This window comes from Danio rerio, chromosome 8 (assembly GCF_052040795.2).
Source record: "Danio rerio strain M-AB ecotype USA chromosome 8, GRCz13ab, whole genome shotgun sequence".
Lineage (NCBI taxonomy): Eukaryota > Metazoa > Chordata > Actinopteri > Cypriniformes > Danionidae > Danio > Danio rerio.
In genome coordinates this window covers 6,308,827-6,331,013 of record NC_141028.1, presented here as the reverse complement: position 1 = coordinate 6,331,013, position 22,187 = coordinate 6,308,827, and the positions used below count along the sequence as shown (strand labels likewise).

The 22,187-nt window shown below is 36.6% G+C and overlaps 3 protein-coding genes across 4 annotated transcripts in view; 2 read left to right on the top strand and 1 right to left on the bottom strand.

The window, feature by feature from the left end:
- Positions 1 to 16,518, top strand: part of zgc:63587 — a 73,033-nt gene extending 56,515 nt beyond the window's left edge. The window contains 5 exon segments of the mRNA NM_200459.2: positions 5,195 to 5,296; positions 5,526 to 5,671; positions 7,287 to 7,370; positions 7,478 to 7,538; positions 13,288 to 16,518. Coding sequence (NP_956753.2) covers positions 5,195 to 5,296; positions 5,526 to 5,671; positions 7,287 to 7,370; positions 7,478 to 7,538; positions 13,288 to 13,356 — 462 coding nt within the window. The 3' untranslated portion in view covers positions 13,357 to 16,518.
- The window catches only part of ufd1l (ubiquitin recognition factor in ER associated degradation 1), a 253,880-nt gene that overhangs the window by 136,652 nt on the left and 95,041 nt on the right, over positions 1 to 22,187 (bottom strand). The window lies entirely within an intron of this gene.
- septin5a (septin 5a) overlaps positions 18,550 to 22,187 on the top strand; it is a 46,446-nt gene continuing 42,808 nt past the window's right edge. Inside the window, 2 exon segments of one of the 2 annotated variants that reach the window (NM_199988.1) lie at positions 18,552 to 18,642; positions 18,758 to 18,768. In NM_199988.1, coding sequence (NP_956282.1) covers positions 18,600 to 18,642; positions 18,758 to 18,768 — 54 coding nt within the window. In that variant the 5' untranslated portion in view covers positions 18,552 to 18,599. 2 annotated transcript variants of the gene reach the window in all.

Here is a 22,187-nt window from a genome sequence, read left to right as displayed (position 1 = left end):
AGTTTTTGAAAAATTGTTAAATTGTAAAAAAGCAATAAACTACATTTTTACACATTTGTATAATAACAAAATGGTTATTATTAATTATTGATAATATTAATTGCATCTTCCAGGTTATTAAAGTTCGCTTTTTTTTTTTTAACTTGCTATTACTTTTACTGTTTTTAACTTATTACTTTTAATGTTTAACTTACTGTTATACAATTTATACTACAAAATGCGTAGAATAGTGTTTGCGTATCAATCGGTACTTTTGAAAACACTAACGGTTAGATTTAGCGGAGGGGAGGGTGGGGGGATCAGTCAGTCGGTTAGTCAGTCGACTACAGACTCTGGTGGATTTACTGGAGAAGTGCAGGCGCAAATGGCACTTGTGAGAGAAATTTGAGATCTCAAAAGGCGTACACTGCAGCCTCTGGTGGATTCACAAAAACAAACTGCAAAAAAAAAAAAATAGCGCCTGGCATGTATTTGTCACTCTCCAAAAATGTATACAGGGGTACGTAATTAGAATGATCCTGGGTGTCCTCTATTAGTATTGTTTGGTAAGAAATTATATAATAAATCTACCCAGTATAAATTAACAAATGCTGAATAAACATCTGATCCCTGATAAATAAGAGATTAAGGTAAAGGAAAATAAATGAATTAATAAACATCTGCGAAATTAATAAATGTCTGACCCCTGATAAATAAGAGACTAAGGTAAAGGGAAATGAATGAATAAACATCTGCGAAATAACTAAATGAATAAACATCTGACCCCTGATTTATAAGAGATTAAGGTAAAGGAAAATGAATGAATGAATAAACATCTGTGAAATTAATAAACATCTGACCCCTGATAAATAAGAGACTAAGGTAAAGGAAAATAAATTAATAAATTAATAAACATCTGTGAAATAAACAAACGTCTGACCCCTGATAAATAAGAGACTAAGGTAAAGGAAAATGAATGAATGAATGAATGAATGAATGAACATCTGTGAAATGAACAAACATCTGACCCCTGATAAATAAGAGACTAAGGTAAAGGAAAATGAATGAATGAATAAACATCTGTGAAATTAATTAATGTCTCACCCCTGATAAATTAGAGACTAAGGTCAAGGAAAATGAATGAATGAATGAATGAATAAACCTCTGCTAAATGACTAAATGAATAAACATCTGACCCCTGATTAATAAGAGACTAAGGTAAAGGAAAATAAATTAATAAATTAATAAACATCTGTAAAATAAACAAACGTCTGACCCCATGATAAATAAGAGACTAAGCTAAAGGAAAATGAATGAATGAATGAATGAATGAATGAATGAACATCTGTGAAATGAACAAACATCTGACCCCTGATAAATAAGAGACTATGGTAAAGGAGAATGAATGAATGAATGAATGAATGAATGAATGAATGAATGAATGAATGAATGAATGAATGAACATCTGTGAAATGAACAAACATCTGACCCCTGATAAAAAAGAGACTAAGGTAAAAGAAAATGAATGAATGAATGAATGAATGAATGAATGAACATTTGTGAAATGAATAAACGTCTGACCCCTGATAAATAAGAGACTAAGCTAAATGAAAATGAATGAATGAATGAATAAACATCTGTGAAATAAACAAATGTCTGACCCCTGATAAATAAGAGACTAAGGTAAAGAAAAATGAATGTATTAATAAACATCTGCTAAATGACTAAATGAATAAACATCTGACCCCTGATAAATAAGATATTAAGCTAAAGCAAAATGAATGAATGAATGAATAAACATTTGCTAAATGAATAAACATCTGACCCCTGTTAAATAAGGGACTAGGCTAAAGGAAAATAAATACATGAATGAATGAATAAACATCTGCTAAATGACCAAATGAATAAAACCCCTGATAAATAAGAGACTAAGCTAAAGGAAAATGATTGAATAAATAAACATCTGTGAAATAAACAAACGTCTGACCCCTGATAAATAAGAGTCTAAGCTAAAGGAAAATGAATGAATGAATGAATGAATAAACATCTACTAATAGTAAATGTTATTCCCCTTCTAGATTGTTACTTATTTTTTTAATCAGAAAAAGTGCATCTACAGTAGACTCGACTGCGCTGTGTTTATTTGACACAAACAATAACACTGTGGGTCCCGAGCGGCTCCGTCTCGCTGTGAAAACAGCCGTAATCATAACAGGAGGGTTTCTGTAAAGAGCAGTGAAACGCAGACCCCGCTGAGATTACATGAAGCCCAGAGAATGTCAGGAAGAGGCTGCTGGAGCTTCTGGGCGTCTCTGCTCCAGCGCATTGTGAATGTGCTGCTTACAAAAACAGCTTTGAAGTTAGAAAAATAAATCCCAATGTCTGATCCGCCGCAGGTGCCTCGGAAGTGCTGCTTTTGTGTGCTGTTTTAGGCTGCATTTACAGTAGCTGTGCATTTTTGTAGGGGTGTAACGAGACACTTAAGTCACCATTCGATAAATACATCACAATCATTCATTCATTTTCCTTTGCTTTCATTCATTTTCCTTTCACCAGGGGTCGCCACAGCAGAATGAACCACCAACTAGAGATCTGCACGGGACTAAATTTGAAACGAAAAAATTAAGTTATGTAGGAATCGACACTGTAGGACTTATTTGTATGTTGTTTGTCTTATTTTCTTAGCATCTATATCAGAAATCTATTTAAAACTACTATTATTTGTGAAAACAAATTTGAGAAAGCATCAATGTGACGCCGCATTTTTTGAAGACATCATGTAGACTTCGTACAAAGTATTTTACGGTATTTTAAAAATACAAAATACAAGACAGGCGAAGCAGTGGCGCAGTAGGTAGTGCTGTCGCCTCACAGCAAGAAGGTCGCTGGTTCGAGCCTCGGCTCAGTTGGCGTTTCTATGTGGAGTTTGCATGTTCTCCCTGCCTTTGCGTGGGTTCTTCCGGGTGCTCCAGTTTCCCCCACAGTCCAAAGACATGCGGTACAGGTGAATTGGGTAGGCTAAATTGTCCGTAGTGTATGAGTGTGTGTGTGAATGTTTCCCAAATATGTGTTGCGGCTGGAAGGGCATCCACTGCATAAAAAACTTGCTGGATAAGTTGGCGGTTCATTCCGCTGTGGCAACCCCAGATTAATAAAGGGACTAAAGGCTGATTTATACTTCTGCGTCAAACGCATGCTACGGCGCTGGCGCATAGCCCTTCGCCGTGGCCGTCGGCGTCGCTGACGTGCACCTCTCAAAAATTGTAACTACACGTCGCAACGACGCGTAGCGCAAGCTCTGTGATTGGTCGGCTTGGTAGCGCTGACAAGTCTGGGCGGGACCGAGAGCCGCACAAATGGCGCGAGCACAATGGAGTGATTGTTTACAAGTGTGGAGTCCCGTGAAGGAGCTCTGGATGGAAAGTTTTGTTTTGTGTTTACCTCAAAGTTGTTGCACGTCCGCCGGTTCCTGCCTCTAAATGAGCGAGTTTGAGCCACTTGTACATCCAGGAAGTGTTCAGGAAAAGCAAAACAGCAGAGAAGAAACTCGACACAGAGGAACATTAACACCTCACTGCCAACTAGCGTTTGGAAGTGTTATGCAGACCAACAGAGACAGCGCGCAAAAGTATAAATGCACAGCTACGCGCGTTGCATGCGCCGTGGGTCACGCCGGTCACTTGACGCAAAAGTATAAACCATACTTAAGCCGACAAGAAAATGAATGAAGGAATACAAGACACAAATGAGTTTTAATACAAAATATTAAGCCATTTTCATAAACCCAGTCAAATACAAATTACAAACTACTATTATGTATTTAAAATATGTATTTGAAATACTTGTATCATAAATACTGCCCAACACCGTGCACTAGTAGCCTTTCATAACAATATTTCCCAGTGTGCTTCGCATCATGGTGTCAAGTGAAAGTCGTGAAGATGTGTTTCAGCTCTTTGGGCAATATGGGGAAGGTTTGTTCAGCTCTGTTCACGTCTGTTATCTGATGTCTGGCTCCAGAACTCTGTACGTGTGGATCCAGCGATTGGCCTATATTGCGTGATTCATACAATTCCTGTTTTCAGCATCAAAGAGTTTCCTCGGCCCTCTGGAAATGCTCCAAATGACAACGTGCTGAGAGAAGACAAGAAATAAAACATGACTACGTTCCAGAAACATTCAGAGCAAATTGCAAAACAGTGCAAACTAAAGGAGAAACGGCACAGGAATCGTAAATCATCGCAGAACTGCTTAAAAGTGTTGAGTTTTATCAGGGTGGTTTGATTTAAAAACGTATTTCGTTTTTAGAAACGTACCCATATACATAGTTTTAATTAGTTGTTTATGTTATGTTATGTTAATATATTTATTTGTATTGTTTAAAAAATAAGTATTGTGATAATTTATATTTGAATATAAAATGTGTGTAAAGGGCAACACAGTGGCACAGTAGGTAGTGCTGTCGCCTCACAGCAAGAAGGTTGCTGGTTCGAGCCTCAGCTGGGTTATGCAATAATGCATAATTAGTTATAATCACTATAGTACATGGAACGAGTAACAACCTTACATAAAGTGTTACCTGTTTTACTTTTACACCTATTTTATTTCGATTAAAAAGCAGACTTTTGCCATTGGGAGTTCTTGATTTCTGTGGAAATTTAATATACAAAGTATTTTTTTTAGCAAGTAAAAATTTCCTAACTTCAAAGCACAATTAAAATAATTTTAATTTTATTTTTATTTTATTTTATTTAGTTTTATTTTGGTTTATATTTTAATTAAATTTTATTGTATTGTATTTGTTTTTATTTAATTTCATATTTTAATTCAAATTTATTTTAAATTTAATTTTATATTTTTATTTTTAATAACATTTTTAATTTATTTAATTTTATATTTGAATTAAATTTTTATATTTTATTATTTTTTTTATTTTGTTTTATATTTTAATTTAATTGTATTTTGTTATTTAATTTGATTTCAACTTATTTTTTTTTATTTAATTTTATATTTAAATTTAAGTTGATTTTAATTTAAATTTGTTTTATATTTTAATTACATTTTCTTTAATTGTTTTTTTTATTTTGTTTAAATTATATTATTATTTACATTTTTATTTTATAAACTGATTCAGAGGCACTAACAGAGAACCCGAGAACACTGCATGTCAGGTTTTGTAGCTTTATTTTTGACCTTTTTGTTTCTTTTCCTGCAGATTTTGGATGAGATCAGTGAGCACGGGATCCGGATCTACCAGCTTCCCGACGCTGATTCAGACGAGGATGAAGAATTCAAGGAACAGACGCGTGTGCTGAAGGTCAGAGGTCAAAGTGTTTAACAGCTTTATCAGTGCAGGAGTTCTAGTTTGGCTGAAGTTGTGAGTGTGTGTGTGGGTGCACGTGTGTGTGTGTGTGGGTGTGTGGGTGTGTGTGTGTGTGTGGGTGTGTGTGTGTGTGTGTGTGTGTGTGTGTGTGTGTACATGTGTGTATGTATATTTATAACTATATCTATATCTACATATGTGTGCGTGTGGGTGTGTGTTTCAGGCCAGTATCCCGTTTGCTGTGATCGGCTCAAACCAGCTGATTGAGGTGAAGGGGAAGAAGATTCGTGGGCGGCTGTACCCGTGGGGTGTGGTGGAGGTGGAGAATCCCGAACACAACGACTTCCTCAAACTGCGCACTATGCTCGTGTGAGTGTATTAGAAAATAATAATAATAATATTAATCAAGGTAAAAAAAAGGTAAAAATGTTTACATGAGCATCTCCACCCTTCAATTAAAACAGTTTTTCCTCTTGTACCGTAAAGACTTCTAGTTTTAAATAAACAAAGGCAAAGACACAATTTTTTTTTCAGTTAATTTTGAGATTTTTGGCTTGTTAAAATACACTAAAAACACTTTACTCTTTTATTTTTCCATTTATTTTAACAACAAAAAATATCCTGTACCGAACCAGAAATGTCCATTTCAGCAGCAATAGTTATATTGTGAAGGTGTTTATTGAGGGATGTGTTCACATATTTAATGTGGCTTACTGTACACAATATTTTATTCTTCAAATAAATTTTAAATGGTGATTTTTAGCTGTTCAAAGCATTTTAACAATTGTGGGTTAGGAATAAGAGGAGATTCCCCACAAAACCCCCCTAAACCTGTTTGATTATAATATGTATCATGTGTTAAAAAAAGAAACAATCATTTTAAATTGATGAAATGTTCAGATTAAGCATGTCATGATTTATTTATTTCTGAAATAATATATATTTTAAATATTCAGACTGTTCGTTATTTTTTTTTGTACTTGATTATCATCATTAGCAAAAATGGACTTTGTAGTTTATTTTCTTTGGTTTAGAGTGAAATGGATCTAACACATAATTCGGGTCTCCATAGTGTTGATTTCTCCATTTGTTGTGTAGCGCCCTCTGCTGATCAAAATCCATTAAGGTTTGTCTGTGTGTACCTGGTATTCGTTGCATTGTGGGGACCAAAAAGTCTAGCAATACCAGTAGATTTTGAGCCTGTGTGGAGTTTTTTTTTTTTGTTTTGGTCCCTATGAGAGAAACAACTCATTAATCATCTAGAATAAGGTGTTTTGTTTAGGTTTGTGTTTAGAATTTGGGAAAGAGAACTAAATATAATGACTATAGTCTAAAAAGAATTGGAAATTCCTCTAAAACATAAGTACCTAATGTTTGTGTGTGTGTGTGTGTGTGTGTGTGTGTGTGTGTGTGTGTTTACGTGCATGTGTGATCGTGTATGTGTTTTCATGTGCGTGTCTGATTGCTTGTGTGTATGTGTTTGTTTGTGTCTATGTGTGTGTGTTTGTGTGTGTGTTTGCATGTGTGATTGTGTATGTGATGGCGCATATGTTTGTATGTTTGTTTTTGTATGTGCATGTGTGTTTGCATGCATGTCTGTTTGCTTATGTGCATGTTTGTGTGCGTGCCTGCATATTTGCATGTGTGTGTGCGCGTTTGTCTGTGTGTGTGTGTGTGTGTGTGTGTGTGTGCATGTGTGATCGAGTATGTGTTTTCATGTGCGTGTCTGATTGCTTGTGTGTATGTGTTTGTTTGTGTCTATGTGTGTGTGTTTGCATGTGTGATTGTGTATGTGATTGCGCATATGTTTGCGTGTGTGTTTTTGTATGTGCATGTGTGTTTGCATGCATGTCTGTTTGCGTATGTGCGTGTTTGTGTGCGTGCCTGCATATTTGCATGTGTGTGTGCGCGCGTTTGTCTGTCTGTGTGTGTGTGTGGGTGTGTGTGTGTGTGTGCGCGCTTGTGTGTGTGTGTGTTTGTGTAGGACCCACATGCAGGACCTGCAGGAGGTCACTCAGGATCTCCATTATGAGAATTTCCGTTCAGAGAGGCTAAAGCGAGCCGGCAGGTAAAAACATCTAACACACCATCCCAGATGATCGTCCTGCTGACCAGCTGATCTGCACTGGGGTCTGATGGTGAATCTGTGCTGAAACTGTGTGTGTGGTTCTGCAGGGCGGCTGATGTGGAAGATGTGATGGACAAAGACCAGATCCTGCTGGAGAAAGAAGCTGAGGTCAGTCATGATAATATAGTAATATCTGATTGATTGCTATATTTTAATACACATAATAACTCTCTGCACTTTCATTGAAAAGGTTTGGCTCAATATTTTTTTAATCGTGCTAAAATAAGTCTGATCACCAAAGCTGCATTCACTTTATGAATATAAAATAAAGAAGCTGTAATATTGTAAAATACACTCACCGGCCACTTTATTAGGTACACATGTCCAACTGCTTGTTAACACAAATTTCTAATCAGCCAATCACATGGCAGCAACTCAATGGATTTAGGCAAGTAGACATGGTCATTATGATCTGCTGCAGTTCACACCGAGCATCAGAATGGGGGAGAAAGGTGATTTAAGGGACGTGGCATATCTGTTGGTGCCAATCGGCCTGATCTGATTATTTCAGAAACTGCTGATTTACAGGGATTTGCACGCACAACCATCTCTAGGGTTTACAGAGAATGGTCAGAAAAAGAGAAAATATCCAGTGAGTGGCAGCTCTGTGGTCACAAATGCCTTGTTGATGTCAGAGGAGAATGGCCAGACTGGTTCCAGCTGATAGAAAGGCAACAGTAACTTAAATAAGCACTTGTGATAACAGAGGTCTGCAGAAGAGCATCTCTGATTGCACAACACCTCTTTGAGGTGGATGGGCTACAGCAGCAGAAGACCACACCAGGTGCCACTCCTGTCAGCTAAGAACAGGAAACAGGCTACAGTTGGCACAGGCTCAGCAAAATAGGACAATAGAAGATTGGAGAAACGTTGCCTGGTCTGATGAGCCTTGATTTCTGCTGTGATGTCCAGATGGTTGGTGCAGAATTTGGTGTCAACAACATGAAAGCATGGATCCATCCTGCCTTGGTGGTAGTGTAAAGGTGTGGGGGATATTTTCTTGGCACACTTTGGGCCCATAAGTACCAACTGAGCATTGTGTCAACCCCACAGCCTACCTGAGTATTGTTGCTGACCATGTCCATCACTTTATGACCACAGTGACCATCTTCTGATGGCTACTTCCAGCAGGATAACACACCATATCATAAAGCGTGAATCATGTCAGACTGGTTTACTGAACATGACAATGAGTTCACTGTACTCAAATGGCCTCCACAGTCACCAGATCTCAATCCAATAGAGCACCTTTGGGATGTGGTGAAATGGGAGATTAGTATCATTTATGTGCCGCTGACAAATTCACAGCAACTGAATATTTCCACGGATTAAGGCAGTTCTGAAGGCAACAGGGGTCCAACCCGGTATTAGTAAGGTGTACCTAATAAAGTGGCCGGTGAGTGTATATTCACAATTTATTGTAAAAGTTTTCTATTTTAATGTCTTTTAATATGTGTTTTTGGGAGCCCAAGTTAAATATTCAGCATCATTAGCATAACCTGATCCATTCTAATATGCTAATGTGCTGCTCCAGAAGTCATCATATGTTTATTAAAAGAATTAGCTTTATTAGTTTATTAAATATGATTATTAAATGGCTATTATTGTCCTACTGACCCCAAGCATTTATAAGCAGTATTTGAGGTTTTGTTTACACTGTCCAGTCTATGGGAATTAATTGTAGGTGAACGCAATCAGAGCCGTCTGTAAACATGCATGTCTGCACAGGAAATGACATCAACTTCCTGCGGCACAGAACGTACAGAAATGCATGCAATGTACAAAGATTGTGCATTTGAGTGTTTTTATGCACCTGTTTAACATAGTAAATGTCCCAAGAGAAAAATCCTTTCCAAAAAAGCTGATTAAAAAACAGGCTTAATAATATATAATAAGTAAGAGAGAAGTTTATAGTATTTATAGAAATAATACAATTAAAGAAAAGAGTTTTATTGTCGTCATCATCAGTCGTGTGTTTAGAGGAGCAGTTTTGTACAGTATGTTCTCTTATTGCCATGATTGTTGTCATTAGAGACTGTAATTGTGTTTATGTTTACATATCACGTTCATAAGAGTGAGTTTTTTTCTCATCAGTCCTGCTGCAAGGTCTTTTTCAGTATCAATACCATTTAAATTAGCCTCAGACAATTTCTGATGTTTGTGAGTAACAATAACGTGGAAATATGCTGATTTTTTTTATACACAAATATATGTTTGTTGTAATATTGACACATTTTTTTTAGTTAATTTTGAGATTTTTGGCTAGTTAAAATACACTAAATACACTTTACTCTTTTATGTTTCTATTTATTTTAACAGAAATGTCCATTTCAGCAGCAATAGTTATATTGTGAAGGTGTTTATTGAGGGATGTGTTCACATATTTAATGTGGCTTACTGTACACAATATTTTATTCTTCAAATAAATTTTAAATGGTGATTTTTAGCTGTTCAAAGCATTTTAACAATTGTAGGTTAGGAATAAGAGGAGATTCCCCACAAAACCCCCCTAAACCTGTTTGATTGTAATATGTATCATGTGTTCAAAAAAGAAACAATCATTTTAAATTAGCCTGTTTGTGAGTAACAATAACGTGGAAATATGCAGATTTTTTTTTATACACAAATATATGTTTGTTGTAATATTAAAGAAAATGATACAAGAGTTCACTAAATGGAAAGCACTCACACTTTCTCTTGCAGGCAGAATAAATACACACAAAAATGAATATTCTTCCTAAATTTATTAAAGAGCCCATATTATACATGAAATAGGGTCATATCTTGGTTGTTAGGGTCTCCAACAACAGTCTAATATGCATGCAAGGTCAAAAAACACTTTCATGGTCTTATAATCTGCATTTATTTTTACCTAATTATTCCAGCGACTCCCGTATGAATCGTCCAGTGATTCATTTGTTCCCAAACCCCTCCTTAGCGCGGAGCTAATCTGCGCTGATTGGACCGATGACAGTCTGTCGCGATTGGTCGACTGCCTTCAGTCAGAGAGTGAAATGGCCAATAGCTAATCAGCAATATAAAAAGTAATCACAGTTCATACACGTTCGATAGTGTAGGCGTGGATTTTAGCTGCCACACACACACAAAAACACACACACACACCTCCGGACGACAACGCTCCCGCTTCCGCCCGCACCCGCCAGGTTTTAGCCTGAGAACCCACTCCGTTTTCTGCCCGCCGCGCCCGATCCCGCTAGAGCGGGGGAGAACACAACCAAAAATCACCCAGCTATACAGTCCAGACAGCCAAGCTGTCTGTATAAACACACACACAGCACCAAGCACACACAGCTCGCGCTCTCTCTCTCTCTCAGCCCGCTCCCTTCCCAAATTAAACCCGTTACCGACCTCTCCCGCGATTTATTCTGAAATGTATTCCCGCGCCGCAGAAATCTGGCACGGGGACAGCCGCGGGAATGCAGAACTCTAGCACGGAGCTCCATAAACAAAGCAGCACGCGTCGCGTTTTTAACGTGACTTTGCACGCGATTAGAGAATATAGCCAGTTAACCTGATACAGTACACGCGGTTACAAGTAACAAATCACAACTAAATACATTTGCAAGCTAGAGTCAACGAGGCAACAACTTTAACCGCACGTACTTACACTTGAGAAATGGAAGAAACCCATCCTGACGTCCATCAGTAAGTTACTCTTTACTGATCCTTCCTTTAACAAACTCAGATGAAGTATTCTTTGTAGCATGTAGCTTCCAGAAGTTTCCAGTAGTTTCCAACTGCTTGGTTATAATGCTGATGTTTCATCTTTGGGTAGAGACTCAATATAATGTCCATCTGCAGTGTGACTTCAATCGACCGGCATGTTTGTGTGCATGTGTGTGTGTGTCTGGGATTCTGCGTCAGAGGGCGGGGCCTCAGGTTTGAAATCTCCCGGGTTTGCGCGTACACGTGAATAACTTGGTTACGTTCGTACGTCATGGCGAAACACCTAATGAATCGGTATCAAGGCGACTCGTTTGAAGCACTATGAGTCGACTCTTTTATAGATGAATCAACCGTTTTAAACACAGTATTCTTACAGATTTAAGCCTTAGCTGGATACTTCACTTCACTTAGAGCTGTGTTACACACTACATGGAGGGGAATTTTCAAAAACCCATAATATGGGCTCTTTAAGTATTTCAATTTTCATTTTTAATTCATTCATTTTCTTTTCCGCTTAGTCCCTTTATAAATCAGGGGTCCATATATGCAAAGAAACAAATCTAATTTATTTATTAGTTATGCATAATAAAATGAAATGACGCAGGGAAAAAGTGTAGAGAGGTGTAGAAAGGCAGTGAAAGCCCAGACAGCAGCTAAAATTTCTCAGTAGTTCTTCAGCAACTCTCTGCCCTTCCTCAGTTTAAATGAATATCAACTGCTTCAGCTGACATTTCAGCAAGATAATGGTCCAAAACACAGCCAAGGAAACTCTCATTTGCTTTCAGAGAAAGAAAATCAAGCTGTAGAATGGCTTAGCCAATCACCTGATCCGAATCCAATAGAAAATTCAAAATAAACCTCCGATTTGATAGACGAGACCCACAGAACTGTCAAAATTTTTACAGTCTGTTGAAGTCTGTGGAAAAACTCACACTTGAGCTATGCATGTATCTTCATTCTCCATATGAGAGGCGTCTTTAAGCGGCCAGCACTAAAAAAGGTCTTTATATAAAGTGTTAAATACATTTCAGTAGTTCAGTGCTTTCTACTGGTGCCATTCCATTGTTAATATATAAAACTCATTTTTCAGATTTGTTTGTTTTGTTTTATTGTTATGTTTGTTTTGTTTGGGCTTTTACCAAAATCTGGTTCAATTCCATGTCAACAGCTCCTTTAAAAATGTTATTCCCAGGAAAAAGCATGATATGTTTAATACTTATTTTACCTGCTGTACAAAAGGATCATGTGACACTTGAGACTAGAATAGTGATGCTAAAAAATGAGTTTGCATTACAGTAATAAACTCCATTTCACAGTATATGAACATTTCACAGTATAAAACACTATTTGAAATGATAATACAGGATGTCAGCAGGGTCTTAAAAAGTGTTTAAAATTGATCAATCAATTTAGAGAAATTTAAGGCCCTTAAAAAGCATGAAAAAGTCTTAAATGCTATTTTACAAGGTATTCAGTTCGGTATCAGTATGCTAAAGTTTACCTGAATTTAATCTTTGAATATGTAGTTTATGCTGTGTAGTTTATGAAATAAATAAATAATCCTGCTAGATTTGACATCACGCTGCTTTGTTTACTGCAGTAAACAGGGAAACACTGTTATTCCTGCTGCTGTAAAGGCGCCACCTACTGGATTGACATTTTATTCAGTTTATAAATACAGTTTTAGTTTAGGATTTGTTTCTTGCAATAAGTATTTAGTAAGTATACTGCTAGTTAAAATGTCGGCAGTGTTACATGTTAAAACCTGAAGTGGTAATGAGGTCTTAAGGTATTCAATCTCTGATTCCTGTATATAATAATAATAGTATATACCAGGGGTGCCCAATTTCGGTCCTAGAGGGCCAGTGTCCTGCATATTTTAGTTCCAACCTCCATTAAACACACCTGAACCTGCTAATCAAGCTCTTTCTAGGTATACTAGAAACTTCCAGGCAGGTGTGTTGAAGGAAGTTGGAGCTTAACCATGCGGGACACCGGCCCTCTAGGACCGAGTTTGGACACCCCTGGTATATGCTAATGTAATAAACTAATGTAGTAATGTATAGTATTTTTGAAGCCATAAACACAGCCTCTGTGAGCTATACATCATCCTTTATGATTAACATTTGTAAAATCATCGCTATGTGCTTTTTTTCCCCCTGTTATGCAGCTGAGACGCATGCAGCAGATGATCGCTCAAATGCAGGCTCAGATGAAAATGAAACCCGGAGACGACTAAGAGCGTGTGTGTGTTTCTCTGTCGTCTATACGCGAACAGGAAGTGTCATCTGACCGGAGGGTACATTTATCCTGCCCGTTTCTAAACACTATTTACTTGTCATATCAGATTAATGGAACATAATAGTAAACGTTGACCAAGTCCAATCCCTCACCATCGCAAACACGTGCTCCATTGTTTAATCAAGCCTGTCCAATTTAGACTCTATCTATTAATAATTTATATCATGGTTCCATTGACAATATTCAGCATCTGTTCATCTGTGCATTGATCAGGGTTTGTGATGTCAGTGCCAAATACTCTTTTAAAGCTGCTTGGCTTGTTCAAGTCATGTATTTTGTATGTGTGTTTATCTATCTATATATATATATATATATATATATATATATATATATATATATATATATATATATATATATATATATATATATATATATATATATATATATATATATATATATATATATATATATAATTAGTGTTGGGCAAATATTTAATTTTAATAAATTAAATCAGAAAGAGAGTCTGTTTTGACATAATGTAAGTCAAAATGCATGTTTATTATGATGCACACACATACATAAAAACAAAACTATTTGGCTACATTGATGTTTGCGCAGAAATTTACATATAATTTGTACCAATATGTATATCTCATATCTAAAATAAAAATAACAAATATATTTTAATGTTTAAATTAAAAGGATAAATTATAAATGCATGCATGTCTGTATTTACAGTGTATGTACATAATAAATATATAGCGTACACACAAATATATATATATATATATATGTATATATATATATATATATATATATATATATATATATATATAATTTATTTGTTTATTTGTGGGTGTACGCTATATATTTATTATACACACACACACACACACACAAACATATATATATATATATATATATATATAATGTCAAAACAAACTCTTATTTTGGATGTGATTAATCATAATACATTCTATCTACAGGGTGGGCCATTTATATGGATACACCTTAATAAAATGGGAATGGTTGGTGATATTAACGTCCTGTTTGTGGCACATTATTATATGTGAGGGAGCAAACTTTTCAAGATGGTTGGTGACCATGGTGGCCATTTTGAAGTCGGCCATCTTGGATACAACTTTTGTTTTTTCAATAGGAAGAGGGTCATGTGACACATCAAAATTATTGGGAATTTCACAAGAAAAACAATGGTGTGCTTGGTTTTAACGTAACTTTATTCTATTATGAGTTATATACAAGTTTCTGACCACGTATAAAATGTGATCAATGTGATGCCCATTGTGTTGGATTGTCAATGCTACACTCTTCACACACTGATAGCAACACCGCAGGAGAAACACTAGCACAGGCTTCCAGTATCCGTAGTTTCAGGTGCAGCACGTCTTGTAGCTTTACACACACTATAGACAAATGCCTACAGTTGACCCCAAAGATAAAAGTCTAAGGGGGTCAGATCGGGAGACCTTGGGGGCCATTCAAAGGGCTCACGATAACTAATCCACTTTTCAGGTAACTGTTCATCTAGGAATGCTCGGACCTGACACCCATAATGTGGTGGTGCAAAATCTTGCTGGAAAAACAGGGAACGTACCAGCTTCAGTGCATGAAGAGGGAAATACATCATCAATTTTTCATCATCATCAGGTTTCCATTGATGTAGAATAGCCCCACTATCTTTGTTGTCCATGGTGTGAAGATACAAGATGTGCAGCACCTGAAATCACGGATACTGAAAGCCTGTGCTGGCATTTCTCCTGCAGTGTTGCTATTCGTGTGTGAAGAGTGGGAGAAGAGGGTTGCATTGACAACCCAACACTATGGGCATCACATTGAACACATTTTATAAGTTGTCAGAAACTTGTGAATAACTCATGAAAAATAAAGTTATGTTAAAACCAAGCACACCATTGTTTTTCTTGTGAAATTCCCAATAATTTTGATGTGTCATATGACCCTCTTCCTATTGAAAAAAACAAAAGTTGGATCCAAGATGGCCGACTTCAAAATGGCCACCATGGTCACCACCTATCTTGAAAAGTTTGCTCCCTCACATATACTAATGTGCCACAAACAGGGCGTTAATATCACCAACCATTCCCATTTTATTAAGGTGTTTCCATATAAATGGCCCACCCTGTATATATGATGTGAGTGTGTGTGTGTGTGTGTGTGTGTTGTTTAAATGGGATAAAATTCAAGGATTTTGTGCCTAATAGATGCATCTGGTCCAGTTTACAGTTTTATCAAATGCACATAATTGCGATTACGTTTATTGATATCATGTTTGTATTTAAGAAAGCAGCACATGTGATCAGCACTACCATCATCATGGTGAAACTAAATATTAAATGTCAGTAGCACATGCAGATTTTAGCACAAATCTAGACCGTTCTTCACTAGCAAACAAAGCAAATGCATGTGGATATTCATGGTGTGGATTCCAGCTATGTACTGTTTCCCTCTACTGGACAGCAAAACCAGCCGCAGCACAATATTTTACCAGATTGAATCATGACAAACGAATGCACAATTGGACAATCTGCTAAAATCAGATCTTTTTAAAGGGAAAATAGTTATTAAAGTGGCTCAGCATCTCTGAAATGATTATTGTGGATGCAGTGGTTCATCTGTTTGTGTTTTGATTCACAGAAATGCCTTAAAACTCCACATTTCACTCTCTTTTATACTTATTCTGTCGTGCAATGGGTTTTTCTATTCTTTTATTGCTTCATTGTTGACCCTCATTACTACTTAAAGCATTGCCATCTACTGCGGTGATCTTAATATTTCTAATTTACCATGGTACGTTTAACTGTAAAAGTCTAAATGTTAACGGTACAAAGTCTGCACAGTGGACTGGAGCCATTTACAGCGTTGTTTGCTAATTGTTGATGCCTGTTGTAAACACACTGATTTTGTTTTGTTGTATTTGTGGTTCAGCCCAGTTATTGTGACTTTGGTTGTCTCCTGTTTAACACAGTTGTCATTTTGCGGTACAATAATGCTAAATTCACTGTTTTACATCTTTCTTTTTGTACTTGCTCACGTTGAGGAATAAATATCTTTACGTCGTTTGTTTTGGGCACTGTAGTTTGCTGCAAGCAGAATCAGTTTAATAAATATACAGACTAAACAGCTTTTAATTAATACATTTCTTAATTAATGGCAATTAAGGTAAACTATTTTAAAATAGCACTGATGACAAATGACTGATGGAATCCTGCAAATGATATGCATATACTCATTTATAGAAAGAAAATATGTAGAGTTTTATGAAATATGTAAAGTGTGTTTAACCTGCTTTTATTGAAGGTAAACTGTTTCAAAACTTCATTTAAATAATGTATTAATACAGTTAGTTAAATTTAATGTTATTGTTTATATATATAAATCTGTATTAAAATATATTGAGTAGTTTGTATTTATAATATTCAGTATGTTGTTTATAAAATATATACACTCACCATCCACTTTATTAGGTACACCTGTCCAACTGCTTGTTAACACAAATTTCTAATCAGCCAATAGGATGGAGGCAACTCAATGCATTTAGGCAAGTAGACATGGTCAAGGCGATCTGCTGCAGTTCAAACTAAGCCTCAAAATGGGGAGGCATGGTTGTTGGTGCCAGACGGGCTGGTCTGAGTATTTCAGAAACTGCTGATCTACTGGGATTTTCACGCACAACCATCTCTATGGTTTACAGAGTTGGTCAGAAAAAGAGAAAATATCCAGTGAGCATCAGTTCTGTGGGCGCAAATGCCTTGTTGATGCCAGAGGTCAGAGGAGAATGGCCAGACTGGTTCCAGCTGATAGAAAGACAACAGTAACTCAAATAACCTCTCGATACAACTGAGGTCAGCAGAAGAGCATCTCTGAACGCACAACACGTCCAAACTTGAGGCAGATGGGCTACAGCAGCAGAAGACCACAATGGGCGCCACTACTGTCAGCTAAGAACAGGAAACTGACGCTACAATTGGCACAGGCTGACTAAAATTGAAGTTTCAAGAATTGTTGCCTGATCTGATGAGCCTCGATTTCTGCTGCCACATTCAGATGGTCGGGTCAGAATTTGTCGTCAACAACATGAAACCCTGAAGCTGCCTTGCATCAACGGTTCAGGCTGCTGGTGGTAGTGTAATGGTGTGGGAGATATTTTCTTGGAACACTTTGGGCCCATTAGTACCAATTAAGCATCGTGTCAATGCCACAGCCTACCTGAGTATTGTTGCTGACCATGTCCATCACTTTATGACCACAGTGACCATCTTCTGATGGCTACTTCCAGAAGGATAACGCGCCATGTCATGTAGTGCGAATGATCTCAGACTGGTTTCTTGAACATGACAATGAGTTCACTTTACTCAAATGGCCTCCACAGTCACCAGATCTCAATCCAATACAGCACTTTTGGGATGTGATGAAATGGGAGATTAGTATCATTTATGTGCCGCTGACAAATCTGCAGCAGCTGCGTGATGCTATCATGTCAATATGGAGCAAAACCTCTGAGGAATATTTCCAGCACCTTGTTGAATCTATGCAGCGAAAGATTGAAGCAGTTCTGAAGGCAAAAGTGGTCCAACCTGGTACTAGTAAGGTGTACCTAATAAAGTGGCCGGTAAGTGAACAGTATATTATAAATGAAATAGATTTTTCTCCTATATATTTCAATTGTAAGGGTTTTTTTTAAATCTGTATGTACATATTTATTCACGAAAGTAATTAGAGTGTGTTTGTGTGGGGGCGGTGGAAATATTTGAAGAATAAGCATATTTTTGTATAATAACATTTTTTTTAAATATTCAAAATATATAAAATTTCAAATAATAAAAGTTTATTAAAAAACATTTTTATAATCATTAAAATAATACTGAAATATGTTTAAATAATTAAAAATATATATGTATTAAAAAAATCAGATTAAAATAATACAGATAGTTTAGCCACAAATAAAACGATGCATATAAATAAAATAAAGGTTAATTCAATACTATACAAAGTAGAAAAATAAATACTTTTTAAGTAATTTTACATAATAAGAAGACGGATGCTTTTTACGACTGATTGAAACCCCCTGCTGTTAGCTTGTTCTGTGAATGACGTGTCGGTGGGCGGGTCACTTCGTGACCGTCAACCACGCCCCTCCACGCCTGGGTTTCCCAGCGGGACCGAGCGAGAGACGCAGACAGAGCCGCCGAGCAGAGCTTAAACATGACGACCAACATCCGATACAAGAGCAGGTCGATGAAATCCGGTAACGACACGCACACAACACCGCTGTTTCTGCTGTATTTATCTGTGTGTGAGCGCTAATTATTCCTCTTCCTCCTCTCTGCATCCCGCACCTGCTGATGCTGCTCTTCCTTCAGAGGACAGTGAGGTAAGGAAACAGCAACTTCACCACAGTGCGCAGATTTTACCACAGTATTTTACAAACCTAGCGCTTCCGCACAAGTTTAACAGCATCATATCAGAATCACACGACCATCAGGTTTCATTTGGCTTCATTTATTTAGAATTTTGCGTCATTTTTGGTGTGATAATGTTGATAATACTGACACAGTGTCATCTTCCGTCGACTGACGCACTTTGTTTATTTACCATACCATATGAAAAAAGTACTATGGTATTTTAAAGTAAGTGTACTGGAAGACATGTAGTACATTTCCTATGGTAAATACTGCAGTGGTTTTGAACCTACAATGATGTGGTGATTTGTTGTTGTAATTTAATTATTATATAGTAAAATAAACACAAAATTATTATGAATGTTCTCTTTAATACTACAATAAGTAAATATATGGGAATTGATGGGCATTTTAGCCTTTATAATCTTTTTAAATGGATGTTTTGGTGTATTTAATATTTAAAGCAATCAGATGAATTACTGTAAATCATTTTACTACATCATAGTCCACACTGGAACACTCGGTTTACATCAGTGAGATAAAAATCAGCAACTTCACCACACTGCACAGATTTTACCTCAGTATTTTACAAACCTAGCGCTTCCACACAGGTTCAACAGCATCATATAGGAATCAAACAACACTCAGTTTCTTTGGCTTCGTTTACGTTGAATTTTACTTCATTTTTGGTGTGATAATGTTGATAATGCTGACACACTGTCATCTGTCGACTGACACACTTTGTTTATTTATCATACCATATGAAAAAAAATACTATAGTATTTAAGTGGAAGTGTACAGGAAGACATGTAGTAAAATTTTATTGGTAAATACTGCAGTGTTTTTAACCTTACTACAGTAAATTACAGTGAAGTGGTGATTTGTTGTGGTAATCCAACTATTATATAGTAAAATAAACACAAATTACTTCATGAATTTTCTCTTTATCACTACAATAAGTAAATATATGGGAATTGAGGGGTAAAAATCAGCAACTTCACCACTCTTCACAGATTTTTACCTCAGTATTTTACAAACCTAGCGCTTCCACACAGGTTCAACAGCCTCATATAAGAATCACACGACACTCAGTTTCATTTGGCTTTGTTTATTTTGAATTTTGCATTATTTTTGGTGTGATAATGATCATAATGTTGCCTGACAACCGACACACTGAATATTTATTATCTCATATGAAAGTGTGCTGGAAGACGTAGTAAATTTCCAATGGTAAATACTGCAGTGTTTCTAAACCTTACTGCAGTAAATTATAGTGTTGTGGTAATTCATCTAATTATATAGTAAAATAAACACAAATTATTATGAATGTTCTCTTTAATACTACAATAAGTAAATATATGGGAATTGATGGGCATTTTAGCCTTTATAATCTTTTTAAATGGATGTTTTGGTGTATTTAATATTTAAAGCAATCAGATGAATTACTGTAAATCATTTTACTGCATCATAGTCCACACTGGAACACTCGGTTTACATCAGTGAGGTAAAATCAGCAACTTCACCACACTGCACAGATTTTACCTCAGTATTTTACAAACCTAGCGCTTCCACACAGCTTCAAGAGAATTAAATAAGAATCCCACGACACAGTTTCATTTGGCTTCATTTATTTTGTATTTTGTGTCATTTTTATGGTGTGATGATTTAGTACTGAAAAGTCATACTCAAGTAAAAGAACCATTACTTGCCAAAAAATGTGGTGCAAGTAGACTAAAAGTATCTGTTGTAAATATGACTCAAAGTATGAGTAAAAAGTAGCCTTTTTAAAAGTACTCAAGAGTAGCGAGTAGTGGGTATTACACTGTGAAAGACTGATGCATTTACATGTAATTTGTGCATGTGTGTGTAAACGAAACATTCTGTAGTGCATTTAGTAATTGTTTAAGGACGATTGGTGGTTTTATCATCATACAGTAAACACGCTTCATCTTCTTATCAGTGACATGCAGTCTAAACCATCTCTGGGTCATTGCATGTTAAGATTTTGGATCCCTTCTTGGACAATTTTAATGCTTTCAAATGGTTTGCTGCAATAATATAGTGGCCATGTGTTGAGGTTGTTCAGTGATGTGATTTACTTTCTATGTGTGATCTGACTGGACAGGAATCACTTAACTTTTCTACTATCCCCATAGACAAGAAAAAATAAAAGTTTGATTGCAAGTTGAAGGAAAGAGTGGAGCAAAAGTACTGATAAAGCACTAAAAATGTACTCAAGAGAAAGTAAAAGTACACATTTATAAAACTACTTAGTAAACTACTGTTCCTGCGAAAAACTACTCAATTACAGTAATTTGAGTGTTTGTAATTTGTTACTTTACTCCGCTAGTGATAATGCTGACACAGTGTCATCCCTTGTCGACTGACGCACTTTGTTTATTTATCCTATATGAAAAAAAAGTACTATAGTATTTTACAGTAAGTGCACTGGAGGACGTACAGTACATTTTCAGTGGTAAATACTGTAGTGTTTTTCAATCTGACAACAGTAAATTACAATTATGTGGTGATTTGTTGTGCTAATTTTACTACACTTGTTATAGTAACTATTATATATAACTATGTTATAGTATTATATAGTAAAATAAACAGGAATGTTTTCTTTACTGCTACAATGAGGAAATACACTCACTGGCCACTTTATTAGGTACACCTTACTAGTACCGGGTTTGAACCGGTTTAGCCTTCAGAACTGCCTTAATCCTTCATGGCAGAGATTCAACAAGGTACTGGAAATGCTCCTCAGAGATTTTGCTCCATATTGACATGATAGCATCACACAGTTGCTGCAGATTTGTCGGCTGCACATCTATGATGCGAATCTCCCATTCCACCACATCCCAAAGGTGCTCTATTGGATTGACATCTGGTGATTGTGGAGTCCATTTGAGTACAGTGAACTCATTGTCATGTTCAAGAAACCAGTCTGAGATGATTCACGCTTTATGACATATCCTGCTGGAGGTAGCCACTGTGGTCATAAAGGGATGGACATGGTCAGCAACAATACTCGGGTTGGCTGTGGCATTGACACGATGCTCAATTGGTACTAATGGACCCAAAGTGTGCCAAGAAAATATCTCCCACACCATTACACCACCACCACCAGCCTGAACCGTTGATGCAAGGCAGGATGGATCCATGCTTTGATGTTATGGATGCTAAATTCTGACTCTGCCATCCCAATTATGCAACAGAAATTGACTTATCAGACCAGGCAACGTTTCTCCAATCCTCTATTGTCCAATTTTAGTGAGATAGCTAGAGGAGTAGCTTTAGTTGCCTGTACTTAGCTCACAGAAGTGGCACCCGTTGTGTTCTGCTGCTGCTGCCAATCTGCTTCAAGTTTAGACGTGTTGTGCGTTTAGAG